Source organism: Myiozetetes cayanensis, unplaced genomic scaffold (genome assembly GCF_022539395.1).
Source record: "Myiozetetes cayanensis isolate MyiCay16 unplaced genomic scaffold, myiCay2020 scf1, whole genome shotgun sequence".
Classification (NCBI taxonomy): Eukaryota; Metazoa; Chordata; class Aves; order Passeriformes; family Tyrannidae; genus Myiozetetes; species Myiozetetes cayanensis.
Window position 1 is genome coordinate 84,267,517 of NW_026086604.1, and position 20,410 is coordinate 84,287,926.

A 20,410-nucleotide genomic window follows, 5' to 3' on the forward strand; every position below is an offset into this window, starting at 1 on the left:
GACTAATCAAACTGAAGCAATCCAAAAAGAGTCCCTCAGTAAAGCTCTGAAGCTGTGTGATAAATTGTATATCACATGTTAATTGCTATAATTTTTGTGTTATAAATAAAATAAAAAATGTATTCAAGAAGAAATAAAGGGTTAGAAAAAATCTCCTTTTAATTAAAAAGAGCAAGTGACAAAGTAGGTTTTGTTGCAGGCTTGGACAATACAGCTAAATATAACGGTTTTCTTTATGCATTTCTGTTTGCTCCATAAATCATCAGGTTAAGAATGGATTTTTGCATCTCCTGTTCTAGAGTTCATCTGTTATCTCGGCAAGGTGCCTGGTTTTTTGGACAAGAGGGATGACTTCCTGCTTGAAAAGGGCATGCCCTTAATGGGTGGCCTTTCACTGTTGAAAGACTGTAGCAGAACTTTGTGCCTAGTAATTGATACTGTTTGTTACAAAGATTTCCTACTAGAAAATAAAATTACCTTGCTAGTAGTAGAGATCTTAGTCTCTGAGAATTGTGTTTTTAAAATCTACTTTAGAAGGTCAAGAGAGGCAGAGAGGATAAGCAAGACTATAGCAGTAACTGCTTTTTTGACAAGATATGAAGTTTGATTAATGAGTTTGGTTTTAGTTTTTAATTTAACGTTTCTGCCTTAGTACTTGAAGGTCTTTTTACTCAGTCTCCACTACAAAAATTTTGAAGGCATATTTTTCTACAGTGACTTTCTTATTTGGAGTTATATTTTCTTCTAAGATGTTTTGAAGTAGTTAATGGAAAAAACAAGTTTCCTTTTTCTAGATGCATATTTTTTTAAGTGCAGTAACGTTACTAAAAAGTTAAAGAACTACAATAACAATAGTTCTAATGTATTTAAGATTTTAAATAAACTTTGGACAATTTATATTGTATTTCTCTCTATAAAATGTATTCAACTGTTCAAGTCGTTAGCAAGGCAAAGGTAGAGCTACTTTGTGTTTGATTTTTATTTGTGTGTTGTTGATTTGGTGGAGTTTTTTTAAGACCTGTGCAAAAAGAGCTGTGCAACATCCTAATGACAGGACAGCATAGTAGAACACCTGCAAGGAGTCAAACGCAGTTGTAGGGTATGTCCCTATATTGCTGATGAGATTATAATAATAGTCATTTAACCTCACTGTTGAAAACCAGGGAGTACGTTATGATAGCATGCCACATGCCAATTGAGGTGCACTCTTAAGGAATCTGTTGTCAGCAGTGATGTGATTTGGTAATGAATCACATACCATTTATATCTGCACCACACATACTTGTATTTTTCTTCCATCCTTGTAAACGATTCCATTTCGTTAATGCCACTGCAGTAAATGTTACTGTTTCTTCAGAGGTTCTTCTAGGTACGTGTAATCTTGGCTTCTATGTATGATCTTTGTTCGTGAAGGGCTGGGAATTGAATTAATAAGTGATAGCCCCAAATCCCGCCTTTTTTTTTTTTTCCCCCCTTTAATTTGTAATACCAAAAAGAAGAGATAGGTGGGTAAGAAAGCTGTATTGGTCCCGTAAGTGAAATGAAGTGGACTGGAGGATTTACCAGAAGAATCAGTCTGTGTAGGAAAAAGGAAATAAAAAGGGGAAATCCTAGAGACTAGGCTTGCATTTATATCTCTTTTTCAGTAAAAGAATTTCCTTTCTGGAGGATTAGCATGATTGGCATGAGTTTTGGTCCTAGGCATGAGCCTCTGTCCCTGCAGCTGCTGCTGTCTGCCCTGTCTGCTTTACCCTAGTGCTTGAATTCCTCCAGGCTGTGGGTCCGACATACAGTTGTAGCATGTGCATACTTAATACTTGTGACATAAATATCATCTCTATTTGCAGATAAGTGAGGCATGGTAATTTGTTCAAGTATGTGTATCAAAAACTCTGACCAAAATGTTCTCTGTTTTCACAAAAAAACTCTAAAAAAAAAAAAATCTTCTTGCCCCAGTGCTGGAGCTCTTCTATATTGTCCCTGGTAGCTAAAGGATAGCTCACTGTAAGTAAGAGATTCTCACTTATGCCTTATGCTAAGCAAGCAAATTATTCAAACAGTATCAAATTGATAAGTTTTGTAAGGTAAACACACTGTATTTATACAGCATATTTAAACATGACCTCTGTATTCAGAGAGGGAAATCCTATCCCCATTGAAGATGGTTCAAGAGCTTCACTGGGACCAGTGCTGATTGTCAGTTTTAATATATCGTATTCAGATTCTTGTGTGTGCAAAATACTTAGTGAATAACAATTTTGGTATTCTAGAACATGTTTTTGAGATGAAAGTAACAATCTGAAGTTTAAAGAGAGGAGTGTCCACTCAGCAGTGAAAGACTGTAAGCTATAGAGCTACAAGAGTATTTTAAAATCTGTCTAACTTCAAGAATTATTTGCATGCAAGTTGCTCCCTTGAGTTGTGTATCTGCCTGTGTCTTATGTTTAATTTTCCTTTTTAACAGGTAGAGAGAATTGTTGACAAGAGGAAAAACAAGAAGGGAAAACCAGAGTATTTGGTGCGATGGAAAGGATACGACAGTGACGATGATACTTGGGAGCCAGAACAGCACCTTGTTAATTGTGAGGAATATATACATGAGTTCAACAGACGCCACAACGAAAAGCAGAAAGAAAGCACATTAACCAGGACAAACAGGACCTCTCCAAACAATGCCCGAAAACAAATTTCTAGATCTACCAATAGTTCTTTTTCAAAGACATCTTCTAAATCTTTAGTTATGAGTAAAGAACACGAGTCAAAAAATAGTCAACTTTTTTCTGCCACACAGAAGTTCCGGAAAAACAATTCACCATCTCTTTCTGGACGGAAAAATATGGACCTCGCAAAATCAGGTATTAAAATCCTAGTGCCCAAAAGTCCAATTAAGAGTCGGACAACAGTTGATGGCTTCCAGAATGAAAGCCCGGATAAAATGGACCATATAGAGCAGGATCAAGACGACTCTGTAGCACCAGAAGTAGCAGCAGAAAAACCGGTGGGAGCTTTATTAGGACCTGGTGCAGAGCGTGCTAGAATGGGGAGCCGACCAAGGATACATCCGTTAGTGCCACAATTGCCAGTGCCAGTAACAGCCACAATTGCATCAGCATTAACAATAAATGGAAAAGGTAGGTGTATGAGTTGGTCATTTTTGTGTTGGTTTGTCATTTGACTGGGTTTTTTTTGCTGCCGAGATGCAAATTGCCCACTCTGTTTCAGCCATGTTAAATCAAGTCTGGAGAACTTCACAACTTTATTTTACATAACTATATGACTACAAAGCCATTTTGAATTTTACCAGCTTTTGGTTTCCTCACAGAGTTTCATTGGTATTTGTGTTTTCAGAGTCACCATAAGATACATCTATGTTTGCCTTGACGTTGTGTGGTACACATATTTAGTGTACCATTTCCAGAGATTACATCACTGCTTTAAGTTTATTTAAGTAGATCAAATTTGGTGTGAATACTATAAACTTTAATTATGGGAACAGATGAATGGTGTGAGCAGGAATTTTTCATAGCAGTTTACATATCTACTTTGCTATAAATATTGCCTGGAAAAAAGCCTGTGAGAATGGTGTTGCTTAAAAACCAAAGTTGATAAGCTTTGTTTCAGTGAACATTTGAGCCAGTTGTGGAGATACATATGCCTCCTGCCTGGTTTGAAATCTGTCTTCATTATATTTTATCAATATTTTGTTGTTTGTACCTCATTTGATATTGAGCACTTATTTAGGAGTGATGCCTGGCTTGCTATTATCTCAGTAGATGACAGTTAATTCAATTTGTGCTGTAAAATTTGTGATGCCAAAGAAACCCAAACTGCTTTTCTGGGTGAACTGCTGTTCATTTCCGGGTCCAGCTAAGACCCTTGTTTAGGACCTCATTCTTATGACCCAAACCTTTGTTCTTCCCTGACAGACCCAGGTAGTTGTGTGGTCACAAACGTTCTTGTAAGCATGCTTTTGAGGCTAAATTTTCAAGGTAAAATTTGCAAGTAAATACAAATTAAAATGCAGTGGGTAAGATCTGCAAGTATGCTATTGATGACAGCTTGCTGGAAAAATTGCCTGAAATTTTGCAGGGACTGGGCCTGCCAAAAAACACCCTTAGATACACTATGTAGGGAGAAAAATGTGCTGAAGACTTTGGGAGAGTTTGTATTGGGTACCCCACTGTCATTTGCATTGAGATATTCTGAAAAAATAGGTGCAGCGGGAAAGGTTGGAAAGCGGTGGACAAGGGAGGGGCATACTCCTGGAGCTGCAGTGTCAGGTCATGGACCAACCCATTTTGCTGCAGATGAACTAGGTAACCATGGTAATGGACACACAGATGCCAGGAATATCTCTTGCTTTGCATGGGCTAAAGAAGGAATGTAAATCTCAAAGGATGTAAACAAAGCTGGAAGGGAAGATGCAAGAGATGCCAGGATGTAATTCTCTGTGTAGGTGAGATAGAGGAGTGCATTTTCACGTGTGATGGTTTTATGACAATTAATGTGCATTTTGGAGTATGATGGTGCTCCTAATGTAATGATAAATAAGTGCTGCCTTTGGCATGCTGGGGTTTTTGCCTCGTTGCATCCAGGAAAAAAAGCTGGGATGTGAAGGACCTTCTTAGGTAGATCAAATGAATCATTCCACCAACCTTTTATTCTGATATTAGTGGTATGGCGAAAGCCCAGCTACATGGCATCAAGGGAAAGTGGAAAGAGGTGGAGTGGTAGTGACACAGAAGATATTAGCTGAGTTGCATTTATCTGTTTATCTGTTTCACTGAGGTGTTAAAATTTCCTCAACTGCCACCACTTCCTTCAACTCTTCTTAGGCATTTGCCTGGGCAACTAACAATAAAAGCTATCGACTGATTCTAGGGATGATGACAATATGAGATTTTTCTCACACTTAATGTGTTCACGAGATCTTAAGGTGTAGATCAAAAAAAGGAGAGCCAAGGAGATAGTCACAATACGTGGTGGATGAAGCATATGCAATATGTTCCACCTTCTGTCTGCTGCTGGAGGCATATCAGTACATTAACTGAGGCTTTCCTTCTCTGTCCTGATACACCGCTGCCAATCCCCAAGCTGAGCTGTGCAGTCTGCTGGGAAATGGATGCTAGATAGCATTATTAGGGCTTTGTTGTGCTCACTTGCAACACTTCTGGGCTTAACATTCAAATCATACATTATTTCTGTGATGATAAAACTTGGACACAAAGTTGCAAAAGAAAAATAATTTGCATCTGTTTCTGACATCTCTCTCTTCCTAGCTTTTCAGGATTTCTTTGACTGATATCTTCCTCATGGAAGCCCAGGCTTCAACTCAGATATTATGCATGGCCTGAGTGGACCTTTATTTAGGGAGAAACCAAGAGAAACAGCCCTGTGTCCTAGAGCTCGCCTAGCCTTGAAGCTTTTTAAGCTGACACATTCCCTGCCTCTTCATTAAAGATGTACTCTTCTCTTTGCTGTTCTTATTTTTAACTTCACACTGTTATTCATTAAAAATGTAGTAAATAGATGCTTCCCTCCCCTGCATGGGGCTGTTGCAGTTCAGGATCCTGTTTTGCTCCTTACTCAGGACATTCATTCTTTCTTAAATTGGCACCTCATCACATTTTCAGCACTACCTCAGGATTCGTACATCATGAGAGGTATTTATTGCACAGAAATGCATCTTCATATGCACCAGATCTGACATATTAATAATACAGATGATAGATCTGGCATTTGAAGCACTCTTTCCAAACTTCCCACCTCCTCCACATACACCTTCTTTTAGTTTTAAGTTTAGTTTTTTACTACCACTTGGAGGATGCTGTCAGGAAGACAAAAGCATGTTTTGAAAAATAACTTTTTACGTGAACTGGTTTAGGAATTTTATATCAAGACATTTTTATTGGTAAACCAAGTTCATCAAAACAGAAATCACCCATTGTTAAGCATAATTTTGAAAGATTCTAGAAAAATGCATATTACACTTCAAAAAACTTTACTCGACTTTTTAAATTGAAACAGATTTAGATTTTTTGAAGTAATATTGGAAAAATAATTTAAAATTTTAATATGAAAACAGTGTTCCTAATTTTGAGATTACTGCTATGTCTGCTTTTGAGTTGTGTGACTTGTGTTGATTTTTGAGTCCTAGCTCAGGATGGTGAAACTCTTCATTGTTTACTGTGTTCTTTGTTTTCCCCAGCCTTGCTTTTTCCAGGTTTTTAAGTTTAAATTATAATTAAAGTAGTGATCATTAGCTGTTACTAAAAGCTGATGAAAGCAATCCTGAATTTAAATGAATGAAACAGAAAAACATCAAAGAACTGAAATATTGTGGAAAAGTTTTTGGTGGCATCTACAGTCAATGCCTATTACTCAAAACTAGGCAAGACAAAAAGTGGCCTCATGTCTAACAATAGGTTTTGATACCTTTAAAGTTTTTGAAAGCTTCCTTCATTAAAATGGCATTAAAAAGTAGCTTTGAAATATTATTGAAAAATGTTTTAGGCACAGTACACTCATAATATCCAGGGAAGTTCTGTTTTAGAAAGGACCATAAGCCAGGTGAATACCATTGCTTGGTAAATTCCAGTTGTTTGTTTGGTTGTTTTCTGGTTAAGCCTATAGTTGCTGCAGTTTTTATTTAGGTAGCAATGTCCAACATGTGAATACAAGTCAGAATAAATGCCACAAGAAGGGAGATTTTGGGCAGAAAGGCATGCAAAACTCAAAGTATAAAATGAGGAAGAAAAGCACATCTAGCTGCATGTGTTGTTATAATTAGAATAAGGCAGGCTGGTTCTTACATACAGGAAGAGAAGAAATACAAGAAATACAGTGAATTACATCACTTGTTAGACAGACAAGCACCACCAGTGTGGCATTAGAGCATCTCCCTCCTTGCCCGTATTAGTTCAGATGAATAATTCGCAGGAGCAGCAGACTAATAATACAAAGATGTTTGTGATGTATCACCCTACAAGGAACAAGGGTGTCTGCTGATTTTTCACTTGGATAGTGGTGCTATTTTTATCTCAGACCAATGGTTTTGTCACCAAGAGAAAAACCAGACATTAAAAAAAAGAAAAAAGATTGAACTTATGTTCTCTTTGTTACCTGTTCTCTCCTTTCCCCAAAGCATCTTATGGGATTAAAATACATAGATTTGGAAAACCAAAAATCCACTCAAACACCAAAGGAAAATAGTGTCTGTTTGGTTAAGTGTTTGATAGCTTTAGTCTCAACAGGAATCAAATGTAGAAGGGATTACAGAGGCAACTGGAACTGAGCAGAAACATACATTTTCAATAAGATACCAAACCAAGCTCAAAGGAGTTCTGTTCCTCTCTGTTCCTTAGGGTGATGGAAGCTCACACAGTTCCCTCCCAAAATCTCCCAGTTATTTTTTTCCCTCTCCCTGTATGTGCCTGGGTGTTGGACTTTACATGCTGAACAGTCCACTGTCACCAGCGTAATGGGCCACCCTCAAGAGTCCCATGGGAAGAGCACAGCAGTTGACAAAGGTGTGTTGGGTGTGAACCACATAATTGTCCAGGTGGATCACAAGTCATACATATAACCCTCTCAGAAAGCAGAATGGAGAGTTACAGTTCATTGCTGTTTGAATTAGAGTGGACAATACGACTAAAGGAAAGTCGGGATGATGTGTTACAGTTTTTTTGGATTTCTTTTTCACATCCTGGAAGGACAGAAGCAGCTTTGAGCCTTCATTTTGTTTGTTGGGTTTTTGGGGTTTTCTTTTTGGTTATGCAGTAAAATGGGATTCAAAATAAGAGAGGAACTTCCTTTTTTAGTGTGTTTGTACATTGCACTTGCATGGTGGATTGATCTCTGCTGAGTGATCTGGAAAGCAACCAAGTATTTTATTAGTGCAAACAAAAGCCTATGAAATGGGTTAAAGTCCTTTGCGAAGCCCTCTTAACTTATGAAATTACTGGTTAAACTTCTTTGTCAAATGCAGCAGTGTGAAATTGTAGTGTGAAGTGTATCTTCAGTTGTATATGCATTTAACAAATCACCAAGAGTAAGGAGTAAGGCAGTTTTCATTAAATCATCTTTAAAGGTACCTTTGGCTTGTTTTTAATCCAGAAATTTCATTTCAGTCTTATTTCTTAATTCACATTATTATTCACACCGTATTACAACATTTTACCTAACATCAAATTTTGCTTCTGTGTTGCAAAGTCATTTTCAAGTTCTTCAGGTTCTTTAAACTAAAATAATATTCTGAATTGTTGTGAATTTCTTTTTTATCTGTATTTTCTGGCTTAGTATAAATGCAAGTGTTAAGCAGTGTGGTAGACTGGATGGTCTATATCATGTGGAAAACTGATCTGTTACCCCATACTGTTCTGGTTTTTGTCTCCTCTCTGCCCTATTGCTTGTGCAGTTTATAGTACACATTGTTGTTACTTTACATGGAGCTCCAGGATTGAGAATTTACTGTGAAAATCTCTCATCTTCAGGATCATATTGGTTTATGTCAGTTGATTATCATAATAATAAGGATTTAAGTGCTTAAAACTAGGGTTTGCTTTAGTTTTCTGAGAACTCGGAACAGAGATGCCTCAGTTGGATGTTACATTGGTGTAGACTTTTGATACAGCTAGTGTAATATGGAGTTACTTTGAAAAAGAGTGGTCCCATTCCTTTTCCTCCCCTCCCCAATTCCAGGTATGGGATATATATATATATACAGAGAGAGAGAGAGAAAAGAGAGAGAGATAGCCCAACCAACTGCTCCTTTAAAGGCAGGCTTATTTTTATAAGCCTTCTGGAAGTGACAGTAAGGGAGAGGAAGTGTCCCTAGGGAGAGAAACAGACACATACTTTTTCCTCATTTTGATTCTGTCCCTGAAAAACCTTTACAGGAAACTCTGGATTAAACATATTTTTAAAAAAAAAAAAAAAAAAGGGCAAGAGACTTTTCAGTAAATTCTCAGTTCAGACATAAAAACCTCAGCCTAAGTTGATGGAAAAACTCCTCTGTTATTTTCACTGGAATTTGTATCACACCTGCAGGCTCACTGGTAAACATAAAACTCATAGCTGTTCAGTTCTTACTGACATTACATCAGTTTACACGGACTGAGAGTCTGGAGGCTAAATCTCTGATGACCGACTGCTCAGATGGGCTCAATAATGATCAGCCATCATGCTCTCCTACAGCACATGTGCCAACATGGGACAAAAGTAAATTCTGAGGACAGGTTTGTCACACCTGCTGTGTCAAAACTTAGGAAAGATGAAGCACAATGAAGCAAAGGCTCTCTTTACAGGGCTCTCTTTCAACCTACTTTGCATATGTCTACACAGAGAAAATGTGTTGAAGATCAGACTTTTGAGCTAGATACTTTTTTTTTTTCATCCAACATTGTCAAAATTGTAGGACTTCAGAGCAGTTTTTGATAATACAGCTGAAATGTGAAGCGCAATCAGAAATACTTAAAAGCCTTTTGCAGTGCCTGGCAGAGTAACCAGCAACTTTTTGTGTCCCTTGCTGTTTCAATTTTTAAAAAAGTTTCATCTCCCATCTCCGTTAAGGCTGTGAAGTGGATGGAATGCATGTTTCCTAAGGCAGTTGTCATTATGAATCTGTGTTCTCTTGAAGATTATTCTTAATAGTTCGATACAAAAATCCATTTAAAAATGGACTAAAATTTGTAATTTAAAATGATTTAAAGTTTATTATGTTTTAGATACCTTTAGGAAAGAAAGACAAATCATAAACCTTGGTGCTTTGACCTATAATATTCTATATTTGAACACATCTGAAAACTGAGAAGTTCTAAAATTTAATGTGGAAGAAGAGGAAGAGAGCATCTTACTATTGTATTAAGAGTTCTTTGAACATCTCAGTGAAGCACAGATAAAGAAATACAGACTGTCATCTATTTTATTTGAAAATATTCCTTGAAAGAGGCAACTGAAGAAAGTAAGTAGTTTTGCTTCAAAAGACAGGTAAAAAAACTGACTGGAAGGATGGAAAACAGAGTAGGCTTAGTGGTTCACTGTAGTTGTGTCAGAAGATTAACATTTGGATCTGTGTTTATATTTATTAGTGATCTCTTTAAAAAAAATGTTGCAGTGAGCAGCAAAGATACAAAACTTGCAGAGAAACACTTTATTACTTCAGACATAAGAAAACAGAAACTTCAGAGGGGCATATCTAAAGCAGGAGGCTAAGCAAAGTGATGAACAGCAGGAAGAGAACTAAAACTGATCATTTTTCTTGCTAGCTCCTAAACAGAATTTTTAGCTTGGGATGCAGATAGGAATGCCTGAACACTGCTAAGGGCAACTCCAAGAAGACTTGGCCTAATATTGGACTAAAGAGGCTCTCAAGGTTTTTCTGTTTGACACACACATTTGTTATTACGCTTCAGTCATGCTTGGTGTGTAATGAATCCATAGGTAACGTGTTGGCCAGCACAGTGTCTTCCATGCACTGGCACTACTGTTCTTGGATTTCAACTTCAATTCCTGTATTGGTTTTGAGATGGGGTAGAATGAGAGGGAATGGAGTAACTGGCTGGCTGCCTTCTGAGATGTGTTCAAGTGTACTTCCAGTGCATACACAGTTGGAGAATCTGGGCCAAGCCACTGATGAAAGCTGGTACAACAGGAACAAAGAGGATATTCAATAATTTGTTAAAAAATCGTGTATCTAAAGGAAATACAGAAAAGATGTTGGAGAAGAAACACATTATAAACATGATGAAATAATGACCAAAGTAGTTTGAAATTTCTGTTCTGGAATTGAATGAGTAAGTCAAGGAGACATCTAAAGAAATCAAAAGGTGTCAAATTCAAAAGAGAAAGATAACAGCTTTTATTATAGCTTCCATTTTGTCCTGAGAACTGTTTGTAAAACATATTGGAAACCAAGAGAAGAAGAGGTAGTGGCCATTTAAAAAAAATTCAGCATTTTTAAGGATAATGAAAATAAACAATATTTATAGGAATGGTATAGTTTTACAAAGAATTTAAGTTGTCTTTCTTCAGAAGTAAGGAAATGTTTGGTGACATACTTGAAAATTATAATTCCGTGATTTTTGTACCTTTTTTGACATTGCTAGCTACTGTTATTTGTGGAATAATTCACTCAACTATTATTTATAGAATTACTTTTATATCGCATAGACATTCAGAGGTTCTAACCATTGCTCTGTTAAGATATCAGGATAGGCATTGGAAAAGCAGTGAGAAGGTGGAGCTCTAGTCAGGTTCCTGCTGAGATCCTTATGTGAAGCACCCTTCCTTTAAAAAAATTGCTTAGAGAACTATATAAAACAATTATATTATAAAATACTACAAAGTTCAGATGCTTTGAGTAAAAAATACTAATTGTCATTCATCCTCTTTTGCTTTGGTATAGTTGGCTCAAACCCCACTCCAGTGTAATCAGATTTGTTGCGTTCTCCTCTCATCCTTTGGTTTTCTGGACAGATTTCAAATTCAGCAGGCACTTTTGAGAAATACAGGAATGAGCTGAAACCAACAGGAAATGCAAAGCTAATGCTTATTTTATGGGGCATAACATTTTATTGACAGAGCTAATTTAAAAACAATTTTCAACAACTGGAAAGAATATTCTGTCAGGGCTTCTCTTACAGTTGGTGATTGTGTGAAGATGTATTTGTGGCAGTTTGGGGCAACGCCCTTTCAGCAAGGAGTTCAAAGATAGTGGTTTTCTTCTTATATTGGTACAAGCAGGCAAACTCAAGATGGCAATAATGGGTATTTCAAACAATTTACTGTCTGGTTTGTGATTTTCTCTTTCAATTTCTGAATACAAAGGATGACAGATCATTCTGTGTTCCTTAGAGAATCATCTATTTTTACCTTCTGTGAGTGTGTAGGCAATTAGCTTGAAAACCTGTTATAAATATTTAAAAGTTTATTCAAAACACAAGTTATATCTTTGAGTGGGACATTTTATTTTCTTGTTTCTTTGCTTTTCACATCAACAATGCCTTTTGTTCTATTAGTTTTATTGGGCGCTGTATAGTCAGTCAAGTTGGAGAGGTGTTTTTAGAAATAATCTTTCTGAGCACAAACAATGGAGCAGCAAAAAAACTTCTTCAAATATGTGAGAGGGAGAAAAAAAAGAAATTTAAGTGTTTCTTATCCCATGTCCTTGTGGGAAGTACAAAGTTTTCCACTTAAAAAAATTATAAAGGTTAAGAAATTAGAAATCTTACCATTAATAAAAAAATGTCATGTGTAATAACTGTATAGTAAGAGGATGGGTTTTCTCAAATGATCATGTAGTACAACACAGTAATGATAGTAAGGGGAGGGCCTTCCCAAGCTATGGATCAGGAGCCAGGGCCTATTTTGGAAGGAATACTCAGAAAGGAGAGTTTTCTGAACTTCATTTAGTTTCTGCTCCTAAGAATCAGAGGAAATGTTTATTTCAAAGATTTTCTTTCTCTTTCTGTATTGCTAAATTCAACAGCCCTTTAGATGCTGTAAAGGAAATGTGAAAAGCAAAAAACTTATTATGTTTAATCACCTTTGAAAGCAATGGGTAAAACTATTCAAGCATGAGTGGCTTTAAGACACATGAGAAATCAATACTATGCTTTTTTTTTTTTTTCTTCCAGCAGGTGGTTTAGATACCTATGATGTTTATTGGCTTCATGGGGAAGTGCTGATGCTTTACATTTTATAAAATCAAGTTTCTTTTTGCATTTCCAAATACAGATCTAATGAGGTAACATTTAAGACTGAGCACTGAGTCTTCTGATAAAGTAATACAAGCCAAAACCGTATTTTTCAGCTTACTGTGAAACTTTGAGAAAGAAAATGGATTTGTTACAATGACACGTTAAGATATTTTGTTCTTAAGTTCTTTCTTATCTAGAACTGAGTTTTGCTCTGGCACAATGGTCATCTTTAAGAAATCATTGTTCCTCTTGTATATCTTGTCATAGTTAGGGGCTCCCTGTTACTGTTTTGTTGGCATAGTCCAGTTTGAAGTGTCATAATTTAATAAGGTATATTAGTAGATTAGTGATTGATGCATGACATGTTAAGGAGCACCCCATTCTCTATTAGATATTTTAGGCATATCAGTAATACACAATTTTTAAAACAGTAAAAAATCTAGATTCTTTTCAGTTAAAATGCAATATGAAGAAATTCTTACCACACTATTGTGTATTATAAATTACAAACTAATAGGGTAATGTAGTACAAATAGGGCAAATACTTACCTATGTTCCAGTTAAAAAGGTTGGGAGTAATACTAAATAAATTTATTTCAGGATAAAGCTCTCAATCAGTGGGTCTGTAGTTGACCTGACATTAACATCTCTATACTTGGCTAATATTTTAGTATTTAGCCAGTGTCAGTACTAGCTAATATAGCTAATATGATATTTTAACAACTTAGTCAACCTCGATGATCACATTTTCAAATGCTTCAGTCTTTTGTGTGTTGGGTTTTTTTAATATACTTCAATATTATCCTATCTTTTTCTTATAAGGACTTCATGTACTCTTTGGATAGGCCTTATGCTCTTTGAAGAATCTAAAAAGAAAAATTTGTTATGCTGAGGCAATTGTAGATTCTCCCTCTGCACTGCTGTGAGTTTGGTAGCACTGTGTCAGGGCCTAGGGAAGGCCCCTGGGGAGGCTGTTGGAGCCTTTGGATGAAAACTGAGATACTCCAGCATCCCTGGCAGTCCTTAGCAATTAAGGAGGATTTCTGTTGGTTACAGGGTGATATGAACTGTTATATGATCATTGTGTGCTTTTACAGACTTTGTTTATAGGTCAGTAAGTTCCTTGGTGTCTGTCCAGTTTTCACAGATACTCTTGTAATTCTGCTGTATTTGTACTGTGGCTTCATTTAGGAGTAAAATGTTTTTGTAGGAGGTAAGGTAGGCAAATCAGTTTGCTATTATTTTTTTTTTAATTTGGGTTTTGCAGAATTTGCTGTGAAGTCCAAACACTGCTATGCCTAGTGTTTGTTGTACTTCAAATCAGTCTTGTTCACATCTGTTAGATACTGTGAAATGACTGTACAGAACAAATCAGCAAATGAAATGCAATACTGCTTTGTAATATCTCTGCTAGTGATATCCTTGGCTTCACTGATCAAAATATTGTGGAGTCTGGGATCCTGCTGAGCACGCTGAAGGTTAGTACTAAGTCAAAGGTTTTAAATTTTAGAAGAGGAAACTTCAACCCACTCAGAGCTCAGTTGGGAAGGATCCTGTGGGAAGCTTCCATGGAGAATAAATGAACTGGCAAGTACTGGGAGGTTTTCAAGAACGCTCTTCTGGAAACACAAAAACCATTCATGGCCTTTGAAGGTGAGGGAAGTAGAAGAGACCCCCTTAGTTTAACTGCGAACTTCTGAGTCTGCTTACAGCCCAAAGAGAAGCGTACCATAAATGAAAAAGCAGACAAACACCCAGTGAGAAATACAAGGGCATTGCCAGGGTGTGCAGAGGTGCAGCTTGACAAAAAAAGGTTCAGTTCAGATTGAAAGTGGCCCTAGATGTCAAAAACTACAAGAAAATGTTCTTTAGGTACAGAAACAACAAGCAGAAACAGACCGGAAAATACTGGCCCGCTGTTAAACAGAAGTGAACAGTCACCAACTGTGCTGGAAAGGCAGAGAGGTTCTCAATACTTTCTTCTCTGTCTTTACCAGCATTGCTGGGCCCACAGCCTTGGGAACAAAAATCCAGGTGGATGCAAACACAGACCCTCTGTTAGTGAAGGAAGAGGTAGTGTGTGATCTGTCACAGGACCTTGACCCACACGCACCAATGAACACTGTCACCGAGGTGTTAGGAGAGCTGCTGATGTCACTGCCAGGCCACTCTCCATAATTTTAGAGAAGTGGTGGATATCAGGAATGTCCCAGAAGACTAGAAGAAGGCTGATGTCACCCCGTCTATAAGAAGGGCTTAGAGAAGGATCCAGGAAATTATAGGCCCATGAGTCTTACTTCAGTCCCTGGGAAAGGGAATGAATCCTGCTGGAAGCCACCACAGATCAGATGAAGCATGTCATTGGAAAGAGCCAGCATGAATTCACCAAGGGCAAATAGTGCTTGACAAACCTGACTGCCTTCTACGACCAAGTAACCTGCTCAGTGAATGTGAGGGTTGAGCAGTGGACATTGTCCATCTGGATTTCTCCAGGTCTTCCAATAGGGTTTCCCACAGCCTCCTAAAGAAACTAATGTGTGATGGTTGAGCCTGGTGTCCCATGCTTTGGGTGGGGAACTGGCTGATGGGCCACACCCTGAGGGTGGTGGCAAATAGATCCTCTTTAAACTGGCAGCCTGCCACAAGTGGGGCCTTCCAGGGACTGATACTGAGCCCAACACTGTTTAATATCCTCATAAGTGATCTGGATGATGGGATGAAATGTACCCTGATGGTGCTTGCCAATGATACCAAACTGAATGGGAAGTGTACACTTTGGAAGGGAGAGCCACCTTGCAGGAAGACCTGGATAGGCTGGAAGAGCAGGCAAACAGGAGCCTTATGGAATTCAACAAGGACAAATGTAAGGAAAATGCAATCCAGGAGTGCAGCACAGACTGAGATTTACCTGGCTGGGGAGCAGTTCTGTGGAAAGGGACCTGGGGACCCTCGTGGACAAGCAGCTCAAAGATGAGTGAGCAGTGTGCTGCTGTGGCAAAGAAAGCCAATGGGATGCTGGGCTGCATCAACAAGGGCATCACCACCCGACATAGAGAAGTCATTATCCCACAGTGCTTGGGCAAACTGACATGTGAAGAAAGGCTGAGAGAACTGGCTTTGTTCAACCTTGAGAAAAGAGGCTTGGGGAGACCTCATCACTGTGTTGAGAGACTCCCATTTACAAGGAGCCACATGGAAAAGATGAGGGGTAATGAGTAAAAGTTGCTCCTGGGCAGATTGGACATAAGAGGAAAATTTTTCACAATGAGAACAATCAGCCACTGGAATAATCTCCCCAAGGACGGGGTAGATTCCCCAACATTGGATACTTTGAAGCTGGACAGGGCGCTGGGCCATCTTGTCTAGACCGTGCTTTTGCAAGAAAGGTTGGACCAGATGATCCTTGAGGTCACTTCCAGCCTGGTATTCTATGGATCTGTGATACCGTTTCAGTGAAGTTTCTTAGGCATGTAGTTTATTTGTTTAAAATTAATTTGTATATTTAAAAATGCGGTGTAGCAAGCTGAAGATTTAGGAAGAAAAATACACAATTGAAATTTTGTTGGCAGAATATCTATACTCATGGGAAAAATTCTAGAGTTAGAGTAAAACTCATTAGAGGAAGGGATGAGAATGGGAGTATACTCTAGTCTTCCCTTAATGGGGGAAGTTATGCCCTCCTTCACTTCTGAATTTTCATAGTCAGGGGTAAATTGTAAGATCCCTAGTTTGCACAGAGATCCCAATTAGCCTTTATTCTCAGGAGTGATTAAATAAAACACTAAAGCCGAAAACCTTTATTCCAGTATTTTTCAGTTACAGTAGATGAGGGGAAAATGCTTTTTATTGGTGATGGTTTTGTCTTTTTCAATGACAGTACTGGAAAGGACAGCAGTATCACTCCATTTCCCCGAAGGAATTATTTTCTCATTTATCACATTTTTATATGTACCCCCAAGTAACATAATTTGCTGCAACCATTCGTTTCTCCAACCACATATTTTTTCACCCTCACAAACAGTAACAGGTTGATCTCTGAAAACACAGGATATCTCTGGACCAGCAAGTCGCTTTTACTGCTAACTTCAAGGCAGCAGGCCCAGAACCCTGCATTTTATTTTTATCTTAGTATCTTGTGAGATGCACATTCAGAATCTGGGGGGGAACAGGAGGGCAAGGAAAAAGTTAAGAAGTCCAGACAGGTCTGAATAGCTCTTACTAGCTGGTTTCCTAGGTTTTCACTAGTGTTGAACTGCTAGTTGGCTGGATTAGTTGTGGGAGAGGCAGACTATGAAGTGGTATTGAAGCTTGGCAGCTCCTTCTTATGGAGCTGTTGGAGCTTAGGGTACTTGGTGACCATCACAGCTATTGTCTCTTCCCAAAAAGGGAAAGAGAACACAAAATCAGACCATCTGGCAGTACTTGGAAATTGTCTGGTAGCGCATTCAGTGTGAAAAACTAAAGAAGAAAAACTGTGCAAATATGAAAAATTCAAGTTTCAGTGTTCCTTGGTAACCTCCAATGATATTTAGGTACCTGCTAAGTCATCTCACCAGTCTGGATGTAGCAGAGAGAGGAAAAGTAGTGATGCAGGCTTATCTTCTCAAGGGCACTTTAGTTAGGCAAAATCTTGCAAATAATAATGGGTCAAAGTCTTCTACAAGTAAGAATTACACACAACTAAACAAAACCTAAGTTTTATTCTTTTACCCATATTAAGGCACAACAAAGTAAACTCAGAGTAAGTAATTGGTAAGAAATTGAGTGTTCACACTAAAACTGGTTTAGATTTACCCATTCAATTTACCTCTATAAAAATAAGAAGAGAAAGAGAGTGTAAAAAATACTTACTAGTAAAACTACAGTTTTGTAAATTTTATCATTCTTGATCACGAGAACTTTGGGTACGAGTGACTTTGTGATGCAGTAAGTATGAGAAAAGATACAATTTCTTTTTTTTTTCTTATCACCCTTAACTACATATAGCAGTTCATCCCAACAATCAGGTCACAGGTAGAGTTGGTCCCAGAGGATCCATCCTGGGAGTCTTCTGCCATTTCCCAAAGAGATGGAGAACCTTTTGAACAGCAAGTAGTCCAAGTCCTTGAGTCCTTCCCTTCTTCCTCGCAGGGATCCAGGCTAGGTGCTCCTGCTTGTGGGAGGGAAGTTGCTAGGAGCAATAGGTGTCCCATGCATTCTGCAGCAACTGTGTGCCCTACCTGGCAGCAGCAGCTCTCCCAGGCCTCTCCCCTCTCCAGAAATGATTTAGTAGTGTCTGGACGGTGTGTCCAGGAGCAGTTGTTGCCAGTGGAAAAAACAGAAAGCAGAGCTGTTGTATGTGATAGGAGTGAGAAGGACCTACTTGAACAGAGAGTGGAAGGTGACGATCTTGATTATGGGTGAAGGGGAGGCATTGAAAAGAAGCTGGAAACTCTATCAGGAGGGGAAAGGGAAAGGGACCTTAGAAGTTGAATGTGATTTTAGTGACTGCTGCGTTTGAACCACCTTGACATAGTGCATAACGTACAAATTCCTCGAGTTGGTATTAGTATTCTTTGAGTGTGTTCTTATTTAAAAATAAAACCAGTATATTGTTAAATTATTGGAAAATATTAGGACCATGCATGTTCTTAATGCAGAAAATTCTAAAATTACTTTATTTTGTGGGAGTCCCTTATATTTTAATTATGTTTTATGTGAGGCTATAATGAGAGGATGACTCACTTTTGGTGTGCTGCATTGTACTATTGTGTGGTAAATGAACCTCAGTACATCAATACACTTGGATGTGTATGACTTCCCTATTAAGAGAAAACCGTGTATTATCAAAGGTGGCACACGGTAGCCTGGGATTTGAGCTGTGGAGTACGAAGGGTCAGGAGAGAGGGGAGTATTTGATAGTATTTAACTTCCTTCTAAATTATGTTTTGTCTGTATGTAGTGATAACATTTTCTTCAACATGATATTCTTCTACATGTCTCTGTAGTGGTGGCTTAGGCTTTACAATGAGTGGAGATTAAAGGTCATGATTCAGCAGGAATTACATAAAAACATAGTATGAAAGCTATCAGCAATGTCATACAGAATCCTGCAATACAGTGATTGCATGGCAGTATTCCTAACACTTTCTGACAAGATTTCTTGCCTTTTGTTCTCTTTTGTATAAATACAAAAAACTGTATTAGGCAATTCTGAGTAACTACAGGTCGTGGGGCTTGTCTATCAAATGTGCTCATCAGCACAGAGGCTACAATTTGTAATATTTTTTTCCCCCTGCAGTTGGAATGCTTTTTTGTGTTAGATTTAAGTCAAAAGACACTGAGGTCATCTAGTCTGCACTCCAGTGTATTACAAGTCATTACATTTCATCACTTACTGCTACATCCTGAGTTAGCTTCAGTTAGCCTAGAGTATTACCAGACTCTGGAGACTAAATTTTTGTTTGTCATTTAATGATGAATAGCAGGGAGTTGATTAGAAAAAATATGCTCGGATGAAAATACTTGTTTTGTGTGTCATGTTCTGCATAACATCTTGAGAGGATGCCATCTGTTTCTGAATAAATAAATAAACTGGATTCCTATTAAAAGAGCTTGCTTGCAGAAAAGCAGCTTATGTTTCAGTCATGTACACATAGCCTAGCTCTGGTAATGTGCCCTCCAAACACTTCCTTCTGGCAACCTCTGCTCTTCCCACCAAGACCCATGCAGATTGTTACGCCTCCCTGAATGCCTGAGTGTGCTGACAATTAAAAACTGTGTAGGTTGGTTATTAAAACTTCAGCAGAGGTCATCCTATTAAAGGGCTTGCTTTCACCATTTGCAGTTTCTTCCTTTAGTCTCTTACTCGGCTGAGGAAGAGAATAGAGGTGGGCTCACACAATTGCTTGATAGACCTCTGCGTCATAAACTCTGGGCTTTCTCTTGCATGTGAAAGCTGAGTTGGCATAAGGGGCTTTATGAATACAAGAGAAGTGTGAGGGGTTCTTTGTTGTTTCCCACTTTAAAAAAAAAGGCTTGGTGTTGTTTTGTTGAGGTCTTTTTGTGTTTGGGTTTTTTTGTGTGTGTGTGTATGGGGGGTTGCTGCAATTGTCTATAGAGTAGCATATGATTAGAAATATTTTTTTTAACTTTACATGTGTCAGGCTGAGCTGTAACCTGGAAAGATGTAACCTGGAGAAGGTCCAAGCCAGGGATATCCAGTGCAAATAGATTTTAAAATAGATGGTCTCAGAAATACACTGCTTTTTTTTTTTTTTTTCATTGTCCACGATACAAAGTTCTGCAAAAGTAAGGAAAATATTTTAAACTTAAAATTTTTGGAGTCGGTTTCATGTTCCCTGTACTGAACTCTCTCAGCTGTTGTAAAGGTCCTGGCAAACAAATTTGGATTTTCTCTCTAAATTGTTTGAGTTGTCTTTCCTGCACCTGCTTTTGTGTCTTTTCCAGTTTCGTTTTGTCTGTTGGATGCAGCTTTTTCAAAATCTTCAGTCTATACTACCTTCTTGAAGGAAAGAAGAAATACATCTATAGATTTCTACTAGGCAACCTAGCCCAAGCCAGCTATACTTTTCCCCCTGTTAAGAACTGTGGTTAAACATTAAGTAGAAGTACTTCCTATACCTGCTTACACAATGTCTTTTTTCCTTCTATCTGTCCTGTTTATCACTCTGTGGTTTTGGCTGCTTATGCCTGTCCATATCCTTTTATTT

The 20,410-nt window shown here is 38.0% G+C and overlaps 1 protein-coding gene across 2 annotated transcripts in view; it reads left to right on the forward strand.

Annotated features, from left to right (window-relative positions):
- The window catches only part of CDYL (chromodomain Y like), a 105,250-nt gene that overhangs the window by 45,497 nt on the left and 39,343 nt on the right, over positions 1-20,410 (forward strand). For both annotated transcript variants that reach the window (XM_050323164.1, XM_050323173.1), the window contains exon 2: positions 2,465-3,131. In XM_050323164.1, the coding sequence (XP_050179121.1) occupies positions 2,465-3,131 (667 nt within the window). The remainder of the gene's footprint in view (positions 1-2,464; positions 3,132-20,410) is intronic.